Raw genomic sequence first — 20358 nt, 5'->3', positions numbered from 1 at the left:
GGATTATATATACTCTGTGTAAAATTGTCTTTCCTGCTGTCCTTACTCATAGCACCGACATGACTGTCATTGGAATAAACCAGAGGGAAAAAACATTTCTTCTTTTTTTCTCATTTATTCTTGCAAGTAGCAGCAATTTCTGACTTGTTGCAGGATCGCATCCCTGTGTTAGTTAGTCCCATTACTTTCTGTCTTCATTTTTTATATAGTAACAAAAAGAGGAAGAACTGTATATAAAAGTGTGCTGTTAAATCCATAAAAATTTTTGGGAGCTGGGCTGAGTGCGGGGCCTGAAACTGCCTTGAAAATGATCTTTAAAAACTGACTTTCTATCCAGCTGAAGATGGAACAAATACATTGAAGAGGATGAGAAGAAGAATCTGGGATAACACAAATTTACTACTTGAACAAAGAAAAATAAACTGTTCCAACACAGTAACTCAAATCCTGGTTGCTTTCCTTAATGGGATGTCTTCAACAGGATTTAATTTAGGACTAGTTGCACTAAGCTATGGAAAAATGGAGAGCCAGGAAGGGGTGTTTTTGTTTGTTTTTAAATTACTTTGATGGTTACAAAATAATCTGGGAATTTTCAGTTCATGGAGTTTGTCATTTGGTTGGTTTGATGTGGTTTCTGTAGGTCTTAAGACTCCATGAAATATTGGACTGACAGTGCTTAACTAAAGCTGGTGACAGCCTAACTGTGTTTGCATTTCTGGCATGTTTTTGCAGACTTTTCTCGATTTAGTGGAAAACTATAAATGTCAGTAGCTTGCTGTATGTCCATACAGTAACTTCAGGGTTCACAACCATGCTTCTAACCAGAAAGGGTGTTACAAGTATGTTACTGTAATGAGAAAGATTAGAAACGAATCGGAATATTTTTAAATGTTTCACATTTACTTACTGCAGATTCAGCAGCGAGTTTAGCCCCAGGGGCAAAGAACGGCATAAAAGAGGGACTTTTGAATGCCTGTTTTTCTTTTATAGGTGATCTCTGTAGAACAGGAGGTAAGAAATATTGTCTGGGCTTCTTTGGGAAGCTTGGAAGAGCTGATGAATTCATCAGTCCTTTTTATGCAGCTCTACTGGAGGATTTAAATCTTCATGTCTTCAATTTATTAAATTATTATGAGAAAGTCATTCTATTGTTATCAAATTCATTTTTCTTATGCAAGTTTCTATGCTATTTTTGTTACAGAAAGGTATTGTCTCACTGATAACATTGCCAGTGGAAAGGAAGGCTCGGACTGGCTCATGTAAATGGAAAATATACGGAGAAAATCAGAGTACAAAGAAGTCTTCTGTGCCTATAACTGACATTTTTTGGAAAATGACATCTCTTATGCCTTCTATTATAGTCTGGAGACACTTCACTTAGTCCATTAATCTATCTGAAAAGCTTTACTACCTGAGTTCACCAAATAAATCTATTCCAAGGCCTACAAAATTTTCAAGTCCAAAAATAATCTGTTGATGGGCTGCTTTGAAAAGTTTGACAATGTCAGGGAGTCTGAAAATCAGGCTAGGAAAATTCAGTAACAGTAGCCTATCATTAGCTCCGTACGATGTATTAGTTTAAACAAATACAAAGACACATTATCACAGTCCTTGCTGTTGTCTGCTATTTTAATAGGCAGTATAGAATTACAGAGAGAGAGGGAGAGAGAGAGGTGTGTGTGTGGAGAGAGGGGGAAATTTCATGTTTTGGAATTTAAGTTTGTGAGAGCTGCTTTTTGCTGAATTATGTGAATGCTTCTCTCGATGACTATTACACTGGTTTTAACAAAAGAAAAATATTTATTTTAAATTTAAACTGAAATTGGCACTGACATTTGCAAGTTAAAATTAAGAGTCATTAATCTATAAAACCTGGAAGATAATTGTGAATTAATTTATAAGAAATTAGTAAAGCAGAAATTTAATAAGTTTATATTTGGTAGGACACAGGTATGTTTCATTTAAAGTAAGGCATTATTTACTCTATTAATCTCTAACTGGAGTCACATATCAGTTTCTATTCTGTTGTGCATAGCAAGCTGATTTTTTTTAAAGCTTATTTGAAAGGGAGCTGAAAAATTAATCGAGTTCATGAAACAGTTCCTCCGATGGCTACGTCTGAGCCTGCTGTGAATAAGAGCTTCCCTACCTACAGAGCCTAGTCGCGTCATCCAGAACTGGCAGTGTGTCTCTCCAGTTTGTCATATCTCAGTATGAGCCTTCCTACCCGTAGAATCATTAAGGTTGGAAGAGACCTCCAAGATCATCGAGTCTAACCGTCAACCCAACACCACCATGCCCACTAAACCATGTCCCTAAGCGCCTCATCTACACGTCTTTTAAATACTTCCAGGGGTGGTGACTCAACCACTTCCCTGGGCAGCCTGTTCCAATGTTTAAATTGCACAGTTTTGTTCAGTGGTTGACCTCCCAGAACAGGTGGTGCTGCAAACAAGGGATAATTGCGGTTCCTTTGTTGTTTTGGACTTCCCCCGCCTCAATTTTCCTCTCCCTCCTAAGTTTACAGTGTTTCTGCAGGATGCTTGGAATTTGTTGGTGTATAAAAGCAAGGCGTTAGCAGATTTAGTGATTCTTGTGAAAAGCCAGAGAGGAGAATTTTTTAGATACTTCTAATAAATGGTACTATTACAGAGGGATTTGGATTAAGGATGCTAATGCATCTCTGAGGACGGAGCACGTCTGTGAACCAAGAGGCTAAGGAATGAGTTGTAAAGTAAGCCTGAGATAGGTGATTAAAGAGTAGGTTGAAAAAGTATTTATTTCAATAGCCATAAAGTTGCTTAAATATGTATTTTATTTGCATGCGAAGAAACATTACATAAAAACAGGCCTATGTTTGAAATACAGTACAAATTATTAAATCATGTACCAGAAACTCATAATGTGAAAATACTAAGAAGTTTGCAGTGAGCAGACTGGTTAATTGTGCATATGAAACAACAAAAGTTCATGACGTCACTGATACTAACCTTTGTGAGTATTTGATACGCAGTGCACACAGCCTCACCTATCAAATTCCACTTTTTCAATCAACAGAACTGCCAGCGACTTCAGATGTTGTTTGCAGTAAAGATTAAAAAAAAAGGGACAAAGATGCTTTTGCACGTAAAACTTCTCTTCCTTGAGTAACTTTAGGCTTTTCAAGCGGCACCAAGAATTCGGGCTTAGGAGCCTCTTGGATAGGAGGATGTGGATGCAAAGCATGGATTGTAACCCACTGATGATAAACCATGGTGTGAACAGTGTGTGTAGCTTGGTAACTGTGGTAAATGTCAGAATATATTCTGAGGAAAGCTAATGTTTGTTAATCATGTTTCCAATATGGAGGAGCTGTAATGGAGGTAACCCAAAATTTTTTAAAAATATCTGTGGTTCTGTATTCATTTGTATTTATGCTGATGAGACCACGAACATGATGAGATCACAGCAATATTCTCTGGCCTGGATGGTGTTGTGAATCAAAGAGCTTCTAACTCATAGCAGTGGAAGTTACGGGAGTTCTGTCATTTTCTGTTAACTCTACTAGCAGGTTTGAGAGAGAGAGAGAGGGGAGAAAGGGCTGTTCTTTGAAGTCATCGATTTGCAGCGGTTTTCCTGCTAGGATAGATTTTAGTAGGTCTTAGCAGAGAGAGACTAGGGAAGTGTGGAAGTGCCATGGTGTAAATCAAACTAAATCATCTGAATACCCCTAGTACAGCTGGATTGTAATGCAGCACTGAAGGGGGACCTCCTACCAGAGTGAGCCTCTTGGTAATTTGACCCTCAGCTCTCATTCAGCATCTTGTGCACATGACTTCAGTCTGTGTCTGTTCATCAAAACACCCAAGCGTGTGCTTAAATTATCGAGGACATTAGTAAAGCCTTGCTGGTGTCCGTGAAGCAATTCTGTGCATGTAGAATAAGGTTGACCAAGTTGTCGTTCTTCAGGTGTGTGTGGTTCTAGAGAAATTCAAGTGCTGCCCCACACTGCCACTGTCTCACAACACACTAGGTTTCTGATGAGGACTTCTACAACTTCTTGAGTAGAACCAAAGGGCTGCTAGTCTGGCTTTGGTATGAGGCATTTAGCTCTTCTCTGTCAAGAGAAGGTAGAGTCCCACTTCTCTATCACCGTCACACCTACCCCTGCAGGCCACAATCTCATACTGTTGCTGGTAACTAATGAGATTGTTCTCTGCTGATGAATGTAGCAGGGTCTCATGGAGCACAGAAGAGCAATGGAGTTGCACCAGGTTAACGCTTCACTATACAGCTGGCTGGGAGCAGATTTTGAACCAGTATTTAAAGCTACAACAATCTGTCCAAACCCTCTGAGATTAACAAATAATTTCAAACTAGGCCTGTCTCACTTGGCCACCCCCTCCTCCTCTGAAAGGGCAGCCATCAGTTAAGAATTAACATGTAGCAATGTGACTTTTCTTTCACAATCAGGCTTTTGCTGTACCATTTCCATCAATTTTGGCTTCCACATTATTCAGCTGTTCACCAGACAACTCTTTTGTTATGTGCCAATTAACCCAGCTTGATAAATAGTGATTATGCGTAATTTATTCAGAATAATATTATTCTTGTTCCCTGTAAATAAGGCACTGGCTTAGCTGAGGGTACTGGTCTGTGAATTACTGTCAGATGTGATCATGAAGGTCCAGGAGGCTGGTGGCAAGGACTCTTTGGGCTGTAAGGCGGATAGATAGAAATGACACCAAGAATAAAACTAGATCGGGGAGGGTGCTTTTGTTTTTGTAAGGAGAGGTGGGATTTTGGTTTTGCAGTTCTGTAGTTTGCTCTTTCAGTGTACTGAGTAGGCCTCTCAGTTCTAGTCTAGCTCTCACTGAAGTCCATGGGAGCTTCTCCATTGGCGTTGGTGGGTACTTGATTGGACCCCTAAGGAACATCTTCAGATGATTTCCCTGGCTGCTGAAGCCAGGTTTTCACAGCCATTCTGTTTCCTTTTCTGCATTAACTGATCTGAAGTCTCTCAGAGTGATAAGCTGACAGCAGTGGGACATGAGGAGTGGGTGAGAATTGCATAGCCGCATGAACCTCGAGTAAACAGGGGGAGGAGGTCTGGAAATGTGAAATGCAGTCCACCGGTCCAAGATGTACTCGCAGTGACAGCGCTTGCTGCAATACTATTGCAGAGCCTCCAGGAAAGTGTTAGGGACTGTTGCTTTGGGTAAACTGGGCTGTCTGTCAGCCAGCACCATGCTCTGCATACATCGAGCCAACTGGAAACCCTCCGGAGCTGGAGGCTGCTTGCACAGCTGCTGTTTTGGCGGTCGCTTCGCCTTTCTCCTTGGACAACCTTAATCCTGGCCTTTACCTTGTGGTGAATTTTACCCAGTTCAGTGATTCCAGGTGTGTTTGCCATTTTGCCTCTTCTATCTCATCCTCTGTAATATATCCCCACAGGCCTATAAATGGCACCACCTCAGCAGACTCAGCTCATCTTTCATCACACTGCCAGAGCCTTGTTTTGATTTATTGCCTTTCACCACAGTGGCCCAGAATGAAGTCAACTTCTGAAATCACTTAGGGAAGGATCTGCTGAACAAGCATACATTTTATAATATGCCTCTGCCTTTTTACTTCCTCCATACTGGGATGTTCCAATGAAATAAGAAATCCCTTCAGAGTATTGGAGCGCTGGAGAAAGCTGCTGCTCATTCGCAGCTCTGAGGTGCAGCGTTGCCGTTAACTGCTGCGCTTTCATTCAGCCCTACATTCTGCCTAACATCCTCAACTGCAAGATGCTGCCGTTCTCTGATGGGTGTGACTTCCTTATTTTTTCTTCATACCACAAAATGCCTGCTTTTCTCTTAGCCTGTTGTTTAAAGTACTGATGAAATAATATGAGATAGATCGTCTCTGAAGATGGTAACAATAGCTGCTTGGATACTCCCTGGTCTACCAAATCTTGTCAAATTCATATTTAAACCACTTTTTTGAGCATGTCTTTTTGTTCCAAGGCAGAGTGCTTAGTGTCTTGTGGAACTCTCATTACTTTTAATAAAATTATAGAAACATTCATGATTTTACGTTGAACTATTAAATGTTACTATGTGTTTGTTAGAATATGCATATTAGTAGAGTATATTGGCTGCCTGTAAGTAAATGGCTGCTAAATTTCCTTGTGTTTTATAACTGAATAACTTTTGAAAGTATAGGGGTTTTCATATTTTTCCTCTGACCAACAGTTTTAGAAAAATTGCTTCAGAAAATGAGAGAGTTACAATCCAAAGTGATTACAGCATGCTGGCATAACATACTAGATGAAAATGAAAAGCATTTCAAATGGTGCAACAGATGGAAACAAGTTATTTAACTCAAGTGTGTGTTACATATTTGTGTTGCATGCACACTGTCCATGTTTCTGCAGGGATTAGTCATGAAACATGCGTTGGGAGTCTGGGAGGTGAAGAACACAAATTATCATTGTTTGCTGTGAATATATTTAGACTCTCCTGGGAAGAACTTTGCCAGGTCCTCTGGCTCCCTCACACAGGTGTTAGCTCATCTTCCACACTTCAAGGAGAAAGGATGTATAGGACAGACTAAGCCTTTTCTCGAAGGGCAAAAGCTCAATGAACTGCTTTACATCCACACGTTAAGTCTCTATCACTCCCTAAACTTGAGGCCAGTGCCTGAACTCTTAAGCATCCGGGATCGTAGAGCTGCCCATCAGGAGCAGAGTGTTGGCATTGCACATAGTGCTGTTGTTGGCAAGGCATTGATTATCCTGGAGAAACTGAGCAGAAACATCTCTTCATCAAAGCACAAAAGGCAGATACCGATGCCTTTCCGTTTCTCTCCAGCATGGTTTTAACTGTCTACGAAGAGAAGCCTCTTGCTGCTCCTCCTACAAGTATCTCCTTTGGTGTCAGGACCGGCATAGGCAGTAAGCGGAACAGCTCACAAATAACACAAATCCACAGCATTTAAATCTGAGTTCTGCAACAGCGTCACAAAATCTTCTTTCTAAAAGCTTTTTGTTTTAAACTGCGTGGTATGTATTTGATGTCTTCCCTTTGAAACTAAAAGGAATTCTCCCTTGTGAGCAGCTTGTGGGGGTGGTGGGATCAGGATGGAAAGTGGTCTGTTAACAGTAGAAGATCGTGGATTGCCAGGATGGGTTTAAAAATAGAAAACTTGGCTATAATTTGTGGTGCCTGACCTGAGAGCTTGAATTCCATCTTGTGAAGACACAAGCAAGATAATGTAGTATTCTGATCAGCACATACTTAAGCATAGTCCTGAAATGCCTAACATTTTTTAAATCATCCTCCAAAAAAATCAGTTCATTTGTATGGCACGTATATATTTCCTCTCACCTTTAATCCATTTTAAGCTTTAAACCCCTGGTTTGCTTCCCTCAAACTCCAATAGATTATACTTCAAATTGAGCCATGATAATCTGATCCATAGCCTTTCAAAAGGAATGTTCTCATAGAACTCTGAATCCATGGTGTTTTAAAAAACCGGTGTGTAATAATGATCCCAGTTAAACAAAATCTTTTATAATTTGGACCTACTGATCAGGGGCCGACACTTTTCCTGAAAACTGGGTGGATTGACTCTTGGGTTTCTTCCACCATCAGAAATGTGTTGTAAATACAGAGATCTTTTTTTTTAATGAAAAGTGAGACATTACAATTTGGTAGGTTTGCAGGACAAGATACTAATTTTGTGCTTGAGTTTCATCGAGGTTCTACAAATATTTTTATTTTTTTCAGCTTAGAATCATAGAATCATAGAATCATTAAGGTTGGAAGAGACCTCCAAGATCATCGAGTCCAACCGTCAACCCAACACCACCATGCCCACTAAACCATGTCCCTAAGCGCCTCATCTACACGTCTTTTAAATACCTCCAGGGATGGTGACTCAACCACTTCCCTGGGCAGCCTGTTCCAATGTTTAACTACTCTTTCAGTAAAGAAATTTTTCCTCACATCCAATCTAAACCTCCCCTGGCGCAACTTGAGGCCATTTCCTCTCGTCCTTTCGCCAGTTACTTGGGAGAAGAGACCAACACCCACCTCGCTACAGCCTCCTTTCAGGGAGTTGTAGAGAGCAATGAGGTCTCCCCTCAGCCTCCTTTTCTCCAGGCTAAACAACCCCAGCTCCCTCAGCCGCTCCTCAGAAGACTTGTTCTCCAGACCCCTCACCAGCCTCGTTGCCCTTCTCTGGACACGTTCCAACATCTCAACATCCTTCTTGTAGTGAGGGGCCCAAAACTGAACACTGTATTCGAGGTGCGGCCTCACCAGTGCCCAGTACAGGGGCACGATCACTTCCCTACTCCTGCTGGCCACACTATTTCTGATACAGGCCAGGATGCCGTTGGCCTTCTTTGTGGCCAGTAACCTGAAAACAGAGGTAGCTCAGACTCTACATAATCTTAGGTTTGGAAACAGCTTGGGAACTAAACAGTAAGCGAGTAGGTAATAGCAGCACAAGTAGCATAGCCTGTTCCAAGCCACCCAGGCCACCTGCAGTATGTTCTCTGGCTAGATGAACACCTTTCAGAAAGCTAAGCACAGCTTTCTCAGGACAATCAAGGTGGTGTTCAGCCTGACTTTGTGTCTGTCTTACAGTTTGGTGCTCAAGGATGTCCTTGTTGCTGACATTTTAAATATATTAGCTAGTTTTTTAAAATACCAAAGCTTTTATTTGCATATACATCAAATTGGCAGTTTGGGGGCAGAGAGGTTTTGGTCCAGGTTTACCTTTATCTGAGTAAAGTTACGCTAATGGACAAAGTACATCAGACCTGAATGAACTTCAGCTACCTTTCTCTGAGTGATTTCTGAAACTGTGCCTTTCGTCAGCCTTTCTGTCTAAAAGGATGTGGCTTCAGATAATGTACTTCTTTCTCATGAGCAGTCATTGCAGGTCTCGACAGGCACCTATTGGCATCATGGTGTGCATGAGACTTTGTGCTGCTGGTGTTCCTACTAGCACTGTAACAGCCTAAGTGGCCTATTTTTATTGTTGCAAGCTGGCATTTTTCATACACTCATAAAATTCACACAAATGTTTCAGTGTGAAGAGAAGATCCAGCATGCAGCAAATTCATGTACATTGTTAGGGTTTTATTTGACTGTAGTAGTATATATAAAGGCCAAAATGTGTAAAGTTTAATGAGTCGAGTCATGTATGCCATAAATAACTTGGTATACTGAAGGAAACCAAGGTTGTGGTAATGTATTTGTGCAGCACCCAGCACCCAGGAGCTGTAATTGTGATCAGGCTTCCAAAGTCATCCTGAAAAGTGGGTAAGAAATAAAGACTCATTTAATAATGCGTAATGGAGTTGTGATAGGGTGACAAAAGTCATCTTGAATGGGATCTTGACCAGAGAGTGTTTGGGGATGCTTGGATCTGGACATTTGTTTTGGATTGCTTTCCAGTAAATGGTTTGTAAAATATGAGTGGATTAATCCTTATGCCTTTCATTTGCAATATAATAATAACCCCCTCCCAGTGCCTGAAGGTACTGTTTTTATTTTACTGGCTCTTCTAAAAAGAAATGGAAACTGAAGGAAGTGTGTATGTTTGAAGAAGGCACTAGATAGAACGAAGCAAGCTGAGTAGTTCTTTGTAAAAAGAACTAGATAAAACACACTGCAGTTATATCACTGAAAAAAATGTTGCCATAAATGAAGTAACAATAGTAAATCATAATTTTGTTTTGTGCTCTGTGAGGTTTTTGGGTTGGTTTTTGTTTTTGTTTTGGGGGGATTTTTTTATTTTTGTAAGGGCACATCCTTTGTTAGGTAGGATAAGAAGTGATGTTATAGCCAATATCTTAGGAGAATTTGTATCCAATTCCAAGTTGTAACTTCCTTGGTTCCCTCCCACCCCCAAGAACAGTAACTATTAACTATTTCAGAAGTGGATGTTTTCAGAAATGCTTCTTTTCTCAGCTGAATTTTAAACAACTCAGTGGAGTATTTTCTTCCTGACAGAATTCAGTGTCTTAACAATTTAAATGTAAAAGATAGTTTTATTGGCCATAGGTAAACGCAGTTCACTTAATTTTTAATATGACGAGTTTGTCTTTAAAGGAGACTCTCAAGTCTGATTGCCTGGAGCCCCCCTGAAAGTAGCTCATCCTGCATTTGGGGACACTGCTGTGCTGAACTCCTCAGGGCTCAAGGTAGAGAGCGTGTTCCTTTTCATTCAGTGTACTAAAACGAAAGGGAAAGAAAGCAATAGAGGCGTTGTCAGTCTAAGAGCCTGTATGCTTACTGTATGAAGTGATGTTAATGGTAACCCTTGTATTATTACAGCAAGTCATAGGATGGAGCCTTAGATAGAAAATAGCAACTGCTCTGAGTTACGCTGTGTATTATTCCATTATAAAGTCGTCCTATTAGTCTGTTGGCAGAGGCTAGCAGTGAGAATTGTCTGGAATCCAAGACAACTGGCAGAGGAAAGTGGAGGGAATAAAATTATTTCACAGCTGAGGGAAACACAGAACAGAAAACCAAGGAACTGGTATGAGCAACGTGCAATAATGTTAGTTGTGATTGTGCTCCTACGGTGCCTTTCATCCCAAAGAGCTGTATAATTACCAATAAAGCAGCATTATGGTGCCCCTTTGACATAGGTTAATTTTGTCAGACCTATTTTATAAGAAATTGATATGAACAAAGGGGAAATTACTTGTCCATACAAACAGTAATGAAGAAGCAATAGTGTCTGAGGTATTGTAACCTCCAACCCCTGACTCTAAAACTACCAGGCTCTTACACCCCTGGGCAGAAGTGTATTGTATGCCATGCTTGGGAGGATCCTGCCATTTACAAGTTAGTCGTTAATGATATCATCCAGTGGAAATGATGTATTAAGATCCATCCATTAACGTATTTCTTTTGTTGGTTTTATACATCTTTTCTTTAAACAAGCAAAATCCAAACCTACTTGTAAATGTTCCTAGTAATGCTTCAGTTGTTTATAGTTAAGAACTGAAAGTAAAAAAAAAAAAAAGAAAAAAAGGTGTCAGAGAAGTTTAGACTTTAGCCTCCAGGCAATAGACAGTAGAAATGTCAGAGCCTATACAACCTTGCTGTGTCAGGAATACTCACAGTCACTAAGAGGTAGAAGAACTAAATACCATTAGAAAGCAAAAAATAAATTTTAAAAAGACACAAAACATCTAATAACTTGTGTGAAATGGGGCATCTTTTGAGATTCTGGCCTGGAGCCTTCCTGGGGTCTGAGTGAAAAAAAAATCACATCTGGTTAATCTTAGCAAGTTTCTGTGGTGGGGCTGATTGGACTGGAGGGAGGATGGAACTGCTAGTAAAACAGAAGGCTGGGTGGGTTTCATTGAGTTACACTGACGTTTAGGATGGCTCAGCTGCTATTCAGTACAGAAACAAAGATTTTTATTTATTTGGGTTTGGTTTGGGCTTTTTGGTTGCCCCTTTTTTTTTATTTGTTTGTTTTTTAAGCAAATTCTGCTTACCACTGTGATCACACTGGCTCTGAGCATTTTCCTTCCTTGGCAGGAAACACTTCAATCTCTCATGACCTGAAGGTTCCTTATCTTCTTTTAACATGCTTGAGAATTCACCGGCTTCTGTCATGCCATCCCTTCCTCTCCTGAAAATGATGGCATGTGGCAGTTAACTTACTCTGAGAACGAGCCCAGAGTTAAGTCTCTGTTAACAAATACTCACCTTGCACCTAATGCCAAAATAACGGCTTATTATGATCCCCCGTTGGATAACTGCTGCTCAGGACCCCTGTCCCTTGTTTCTGGAGGTCGCAACTTTTTCAGATCAGGTTATGAAGTAACTTGGTTATGTGCTGTCCTTGGAAGCAGATGCGCATCCACAGTATTAATAACTATAATTAAAAGCAGTTTCATAGCTCAGCAAAAAAAAATTGCTTTTTTTCTGAGTAATGAGGTTGCATCAGGGTTTGTCCAGATCACTTCTTTAACAGCCAAAGTATGTGTTTGACCATCTGCATTTTTCAAATAGGGAAAACCAAACATAAATCAACTGTGATTAATTAAGGAAACATACCAAAATTCTTACTCAAACATGAGGATTGTTCTGACTGTCAATAGAAAGTAGTTTGTAAAAAGAGCTTAAAGGTAATGTTTAGTTAGCCTTTTTAAAATTTTGCTTATGGCTCAGTGATGTTAGAATAATAATAAAATTAAAATGAATGTAATTACATGTTTGGTTTTTGGAAAACAAGTAACAATATGGCTATGTATGGGTTCATGGGTGTTCGGTAGGTTCATCTGGAGAGATCAGGTCACAAACTAAAGAAAAGACCTAATGCTACAAAATTGTAACAAAATTGTGAGTTCAAAAATGCAAATGAACATTGAGGACCAAGATCATTGGCCTTTTAGCTTCTCCTTATAAAAACAAGGGTCTATTTGCCTTTTAAATGGACCAGTAAAATTGAATTGGCACCCTACAGTGCATGCAGAATAGATAGTCAAGAAGAATAAACTATAAGAAATAAGCAGAGGAGCTTAAGAGATGAAGATTTTTCAAAACTAATAGAAGACAGATAGTCTGTAAAAGTGTTAAATCTTAAAGATCTGCGGTGAATATAAACCTGAATCAGGGGAAATAAGACTGGGCTGGGGGGGTGCACTTGTTAGAAGATATTGTTGGTGATCCTCCAGAATTTTCAGGAAGAAAAGTTGCAAATATCTGAAAGGCCAAATCAGAAGCTCTCACCTGCACTGTGATGCTCCATACAAGCAGCAGCTCCATGTTGGCGATTAGGTATTGTTTGGAGAAGGTCCTACTTACGGTCAGGCTGTTCACAGACTCTGTTTTTTTTCTCAGATTACTCACAAATTGAGAATGGGCTCTTTGCATAAATGGGCACAATCTGCTATGAAAATAGATACACCTTAATTCAGTGTTTTAAAATATTCATGCAAAACAGAATTTTGTCCAAACGTCAAAGACCTTGAACCATTTTTAAGCTGTTGACTGCAGTGCCTAGGTGCCATATCTCTAAGAACAAGAGAGAGCACAAACTGGACCAGTTCTCTGCTGGTTCCCAGCACAATGCAGAGGAACTGGTCCATGCTGGAGCCAGCTGCTGTCGGTTACCTTTAGCACTGCACGTATTCTCTCCACTGACTCTATGGGATGTAGGAACAAGCAGTCCTAATAAGAGCTAATCTGTATTCTTCATTATAGCCCTACACTTAGCATGGTAGGCTTTCTGAGCCCCCTTGTGACTCTTTTTTTGGATACTGTGTCCCTGTAAATCCGAGAGATTTCAGTGGAGTCACCGTTCAAAAGTATTCCTGAGCCTTATACCTGATAAGAAATAATGGGTGAACGGCTGATCGTTTGAAATACTCTAGGTTTTTAGAGTCAGGAGACATTTGAGAATATGTTTTGTTTGCATTCCAGGTCCTTTCCTGGAATACTTGCTCTTCTTTGCTTTCTCTGCAGCAGAATCTACATAAAAAACTAGTAAACTAGGCCATTAATAAATATGTAAAAGAAGCTTGATCTGTGAGGTACTGACTCAGTGTATGTGAGGACACCCAGCTCTGCTAGCCCCACTTCAGTGATTATTCCCATAGAATTAGAGGGCTTACACGCCACTGAAATGATTTGGAGACTGCCAGACTTTCTAATGTAGTCTTTATTTTTCCCTTTTTATCACCTGTAAGTTAGTGCCTTTCATTTCTTACTTCAGCAGGTAATTTTTATGGTAGCTTTTCTACTTTATATCCTGCTGGCATATAGTTTAACAAAATGCCTTTTGAAACAGTGTGTTTAATTCCTCAGTCGTGCCTCTGGGAACAAACTCTTGCTGTATTATAACTTCTTTTATATCTTTTCTTTACTGTGGTTGAGAACTTCCGCAAACTTTTCTTTCAGAAATCACTACTTCTTATCCCCTCTCTGTGCCTCATGTGCATCTCTTTTCTGTCTACACCAGATGTTATTTGCTGCTGGTATCCACGACTGGTCATGTCCTGTAACAGTGGCTTAAACACTTAAAGAAATTCCTTAATAACATTTCTATTTTTGCATCTGGATCTCCAGGAAGAAAATTGAATTTTCACACCTGACTACCTTTTTGAGGTGTTATCCATGATGCTGTGTCAATGAGCTGATATTGTGGAGACTCCTTTTTAAAATTACTTTAACAGGCTTTAGTGATTCTGAATAGTAGCATTTATGGTAGGAAATGTTTCATGATGGTACTTTCAGAAGTAATGTTGCTGATATTTCTGTGTAGAAGTCATGTCTTCTTTACCAGTAATTACTTCCCCTTTCTTTTTGCAAAGTTAAATATGCAGCATTTTGGCAAAAGTGGTTAATGGGGCTAGTTGAAAATTGTTGTTAAATCCAGTTCTTGACAAGCGAAATTGTTAATGTTGAATGAACATTTTTCTGGGAAACTTATTTTCATTACAAATGGGACTTGCTCATCTCAGTCCAGAAATGTTTTGATTTAGAAGTGCTGCTATGCTGTAGTGTATTTCAGTTGTACAACCTTTATTATGGACCAGAGCCCCAGGACATCACATATCAGGCTCCCTTACTACCTCTGATGCAGTCTTCCTCCATGGAAAGAACCCAGGGTCACAAAGAGATTGCTCTATTCCTACAGAGTTGAGCAACAAAGAAACTCTTTTCCCTGCAACCCCCATGAAGTTGACCACATTTATAAATTGAAATACTTTCATTTTTGTCCAAAATGGTCATTGTTCAATCTATATAAAGTATGGGAAATGAAGTGTTTCCCCAGATAAGAACATGTGAAGCAAAACATCTTTGACTGCATTTTGATTGTTTTCTGGTACTAGATGAGTTCCTCAGGACACCAGAATGGTTAATGACTAAAAGCCTCCAGGTTAAGGGATATCAACCTTCGTCCCATGAAGCAACAATGTGTGTTCCTCATTTGTGTTGTCATTAATGAGCCATACACTTTCCAAATTGCTTCTGAAAGACTTTAACACTCAGTTAAGAAGCCACCGTAATTTCTCACTGAAAAAGACCACACCCAGATTTCACACAGAGATTTCAGAGTTGTGGACTATAAAGGAAAAAAACATCCAGATTTCTTTGAATCAGATCTGAATCAAGGTGGGATACCAGGAAAAACTACATCTTAATGTTTTAACTTCTAGGCAGACCTGACATTTGTTACATAGCTGCTAACAGAGCTCTCAAGGTGCTACTCAAGGGAGGGAAGGTATTTTACAGACAAGCAATGTAATCCCATGTTTGTTTTTAAAGAATACGGAGAGGTTAGTGGATTACAACAATATAGCAGGACAAATCGCAATCAAAAATGTGCTTAGGCCAGTTTAATTGTGACAAAGTTGGTACAACTCTCAGCTACGCTGAAATTAGTATGTATTATCTCATGAATTCATTCCATCTGCTGCATCATACAGAATAATTTCAGGATTGCTTAGAAGGCTTACTTCAAATACACTCTGAAAGTTTGTTTGTGTTCATTATATGTCAGATTTTAATGCCCCTGTTCTGTCTTTGTTAGTCTGTTCACAGTTTTCCAGAGGAGTTTATGCCATCTTTGGATTCTATGACCAGATGTCAATGAACACACTGACATCATTTTGTGGAGCCCTTCACACATCCTTCGTCACACCCAGCTTCCCAACAGATGCAGATGTGCAGTTTGTCATCCAGATGCGGCCAGCATTAAAAGGAGCCATCTTGAGTCTCTTGACTCATTATAAGTGGGAAAAGTTTGTATACCTCTATGACACAGAACGGGGTAAGCACCATCATTTTAAGTGATTTTTCTATTTCATAACTTCCTGTGAATATTACCAGAATCAGTATGTGCAGCCCATCCCAATTTGCTTCTGGATGCAGGTAGCATGTTCTGATGGTCCTAGAGAACAAGTTTATTCTGAAGAAACTAAAATGAATGGATAAATGAAAAGAAGGCATCTTCATATTACTGATCATTTGTAAAGAGATTGTCTGGAGGATAGTGTTAGCAGTGTAAGCATTCAATTTAGAATACCTGGTTTCCATGGAACTGCAGACTCAACACTTGCCAGGGTTTTTGAGTCCTTGCAAAATAAATAAAGTCAGCACTAGGAAGTAGGCTGTTAAGCAAGACCTTCCACTGTGCGTGACATTGCAAATCCCACACCACTTTACATAAATGTGCATTTCTCCTGTCACTGGACAAAGACAATCCATGCTAAGATACACTCTGGAGATACCATTCCATCAATAACGGTCTAAGAATATAATGCATAAGGTGCTTTAGGGCTCTGCTGGAGAAAAGATGCTCTAGATATGTCACATGGACATCCAGAGATGAATTTAGATACATGACAAGAATGACCAGAGATATGTTTTACTAAATGAAAACATATTAAAACCAGTGTTTCCATGCTTAAGCCAATTGTTAACTACTAAGAAGCACCAAAGGTAGCAAATCCTGTCAAAAAGAGTTCTAAGCATCTGAAACGGTTTTCTGTGAGGAATCTTGCATACTTCTGTGGAGCAGCTGTTGCCACCTCCTCTGAGTGTACAGAATTTGCTTGGTTACAGATTTCACCTGGGTGAAATTTTTGCATCAGATGATAGATGTGCCACCGCCCTTCTCACCAGCTTTATGATTAACAACTCCAAGACCACCTTCAGATCAAAGGGGTCTGGATAGAGCCAGAGAAGCTTAGATTCCATTCCCGGCTCCCATGACAAAGTTCTGATACCCTAGGCTACTGCATATTGATAAAGATCAAGTCTTCAGTGGCTGTGCTTTTCACACTGAAGATTAATGGCATCACCCAACTAAGGACGCACTGTATGTTGAAAGAAAGTAATTTTTAGTCTGATTTTAGGTGAATGCCAAGAGTTCAGAATTTTCTGAGTGATTTGGGGGTGTTAAATATTTCTAGCGTTGAAAAAACGCTAGCTATGAGATCAAGTAGGAAAGTATGGAGAAGTTAAGAATGCCATTAGCTTTTAAATCTTTTAAAACCACTACCCAAACATCCTTATTTCTGGTTTAGTCAACTTTTAAATGAAAGCTCCTGTGAATATGCCATTTGTCTGAGTAAGAAAGGTTTGATGTGACCAAATGCGATAAACTTACAGCATGTGATAAAGTAAAATGTCATATCTTCCAGGACTGATGAAACTTATCATGATTAAGGCTAATAAAGTTTGCTTTGGAAAGAGATGCATCAGTCATCCAGTATCATGCCTAATAAGAAATTTGGCACTTCAGACTGGAAAAATCATCCAAAACAGTGGGAGTTTCACTAGAACTTGTCTAGATGATATGACTATCAGACTACCTAAGATAGTAATGGAAGTCATGAGGGAAGACTTGTGGACTCAGACTTGCATTTTTCTACAGTTCTCACTGTGTACAATCTTTAGGTAGACACAGTCTAATCATGAGCTTATTATGATGACTAATCCCCTTGGAACAGTTTAGGTTGTGTCTAGGCTTCATTTTGCCTTGTTTATACTAAGATTTTAATCACAGGTTAAAACACAGCTCTTGCTGGCGAAACTAGTGCCAGGAATCTGACTTTACCTCTTGCCTTCTGCCCCTTGTCTTGACTTCCCATTCACATCCTACTCACAATCTTACAATTACTAATCAAAATTACGTTGTGAACCTACCGTGGCTCGCATGCATGTTATGCTAGCGGTATGTTATGTCAGACATTCAGACTAAGTGTCAGAGTGCGAAATGTGAATTAGATGACAGCGCTGGTGACTGTAGGATTATAAAATGTAGCTCAGGGTTAGAAGATAAAGGACGTCTGTGTCTTTAGGATGGAAGAGGCATCAGTGCATATAGGTAGCTTGATGATGGGCTTTGAGTTGTTTGGGATAAACTTAACACATCTTATCTTTCCTTCCTATGCATATATCCTCGTTGCTGCTGTTTGGGAACGTATTTGCCACCTGCTAAAACAGGAAAATGAACAGTTGATTGTCTTCAGTTGCTGCTGGTTTAGTTAGCTTAAAACAAACTTGGTAGCAATCTTACCAGAATTATAATTGCTGTATTCTTCCAGCATTAAAATAAATTAAGAAGATTCCTATACGAGGGAGAGGCAGGGCAATTAGGTACTGAGAAATAGACATTAGATTCCTTTGTTTGGTGAGCAGTAATCTTGGATGACAGCACCTGAAACATTTGGCAATTCCAGTAGGCTACCTAATTTCTTGTGATAGGCCTTCAAATACAAAAAACATCCCAAGAAGTTGAACAATTTTAATGGTGAATGACTCCTTGTGTCGGGTAGTGAATAGGTTGTACATGTTCCTATGCTGAGATATCATTGGAAATGAAAACACTAGAGCTGTCACAATTTTTAACAATTCCTATCTTAGATACTGAACTGCTTTGGGGCACAAACACTGTAGAGAGAAGGTGTTAAGCAGTTTACTGTCAGTTCCTGAAATAAACTATCATTTAAATACTGCCTTTCTATGAAGATTATCTCCTCACTGGTTTGTTCTGAGAATCTGAGAAATCGCAAAACATTAGACCACTCTTTCTTACGTTGAATATTAGTTATGGACTAAATTGTTCTTGCAGGTAGTTTTACAGCGTTCTGCTGAAGCAAAACACTGCGACATATCAAACATTGCATTTACTGTTAATAAATACTGCAGCATATTACAGCTGCATACAGAACTGAATAAACCTTCTTGTGGTTTTATACTGCTTATTGAACTATTTCAGTTTAAGCTTAGGAGAATGGAGAATGGAGAATCAGCTTTATAAAATTGTTTTCCTTAAGCAGTGGCTTTTTTCTTCTTTGCCATCAAATTGTATAATCATATGGTTTCCCCCTCCGTGACATTAGGCACAATACTGTGATGTTTGGCTCCTGCAATGAAGACAAAAGATAAATCTCAAACAATAGAATAAAGTTAAGATCTACAATTACATAGATAGGTGGTGAAGCTTTTAATTCAGTGAGTTAGTCTGTACGTTGTATATGTTTATATTTGTAAGTACATTATTTTCTGCTGCTGTGAGATGACAATGTTGCAGATTGTGCTCTCAAATGTATATTTATGTGCAGGTGCAAAATTCAGTTTCTTAAAAAATGCTAAAGCACACAGAAGGAAAAATAAAATGTGAGATTTATGAATAATTCCAGCAGCAAGAATTATGTCTTATCATTGCTTATTTCAGTTGCTGGACTTATTCTTCTGTGAAGAAATTGAAATTTAAGAGAAATAACAAATTGCATGTTGTTCTCCTAGTACCAGCAGAAAAAATAAATTATACTTTGCAGAGAGTAATGATGCATTAGGAAATGGCTGCTAAGGGAAGAAAGGACATTAAGCAGGGTATAGAATAAATAGTCATATGTTCATTCCATGCCACATGCTTTTAGTTCATGTGAAAGTGAAAGGCAGGGTTGATTTCTGTTTGTATTAACTCACGTCAGTAAGTTGACACTGTTGGTTGCTGTGATGTGTGCAAAATATCTGATTAATTATGTGGTGCTAACTGCCTGAGTAGGCTTCTCTGCAGTAGAACTAAGAGTAATTAAGATTATGTCAGGATGAAATGAGATGGGGTTACATACAGAAAGCTATTAAGAATTTGGGTAGCACTTGTCAGGAAAGTCACCTTTTCCATCTTATGCTGAGGATTATGTTTCATCAAAAACCTCAGGTTTATTTCCAGGTTTCAGGTCTGTTTCTCCTCTTGCTTTACTTTACTGTGAATCAGATATTACTCCACTGAAGTCAGCGGACCGGAGTAACGCTAGTATGAATGTGTGGAGAGGTAAGCGTGTGGTTTTCATAGTCATGTTAATGTTGTGTGAAAGTGTGAAGCACTTCTCATTTAATTATAAAAATGGTACGGTAGATGGCTAATACTGAAGCTTTTGTTTATTTAAATTTCCATAATGTTTCTTAAGTAACATTTCAGTTTATTTTTGCCTGGGAAACACTGTTTTGTACAGATTGTTCACTTTCCATCTGTCAGTACAACACAGGCATTTTGTCCTAAGTTACTTTGATTTGTCATACCTGCTGTGCACAAAGACATTGATTTCTGTCATGCAGATCATTTACACAAAATCACACCAAGTGATTTCTGTGACGTGCATCAAGTCTTCTTCCTCTTCCTTCAGATCATAGGAGTCATCACAGGACAGGAAAGTGACTTACTTTCTTTGTGTAATGCCTCCCTACACAATGGGAGCTCAGTCTAGGCAGAGGTACCAATAGATCACAGTCTTTATGGCATTGCAACTAAACACCTCTCTAAATCTGAAATTCTTCTGTCATTTGGTTTTGATTTAGTCTGTCAGTAGCTATCTAGCGATACCTAAAATCA

General features: G+C 39.3%; 1 protein-coding gene across 1 annotated transcript in view; it reads left to right on the top strand.

Annotated features, from left to right (window-relative positions):
* The window catches only part of GRIA3 (glutamate receptor, ionotropic, AMPA 3), a 156037-nt gene that overhangs the window by 19005 nt on the left and 116674 nt on the right, over positions 1–20358 (top strand). Inside the window, exon 2 of the mRNA XM_009330818.1 lies at positions 15544–15783. Within this exon, the coding sequence (XP_009329093.1) occupies positions 15544–15783 (240 nt within the window). The remainder of the gene's footprint in view (positions 1–15543; positions 15784–20358) is intronic.

The sequence above is a fragment of the Pygoscelis adeliae genome, unplaced genomic scaffold (assembly GCF_000699105.1).
Source record: "Pygoscelis adeliae isolate BGI_AS28 unplaced genomic scaffold, ASM69910v1 Scaffold100, whole genome shotgun sequence".
NCBI lineage: Eukaryota > Metazoa > Chordata > Aves > Sphenisciformes > Spheniscidae > Pygoscelis > Pygoscelis adeliae.
Note: the sequence above shows the minus strand (reverse complement) of the source record. Positions and strands in the feature narration are given on the sequence as shown.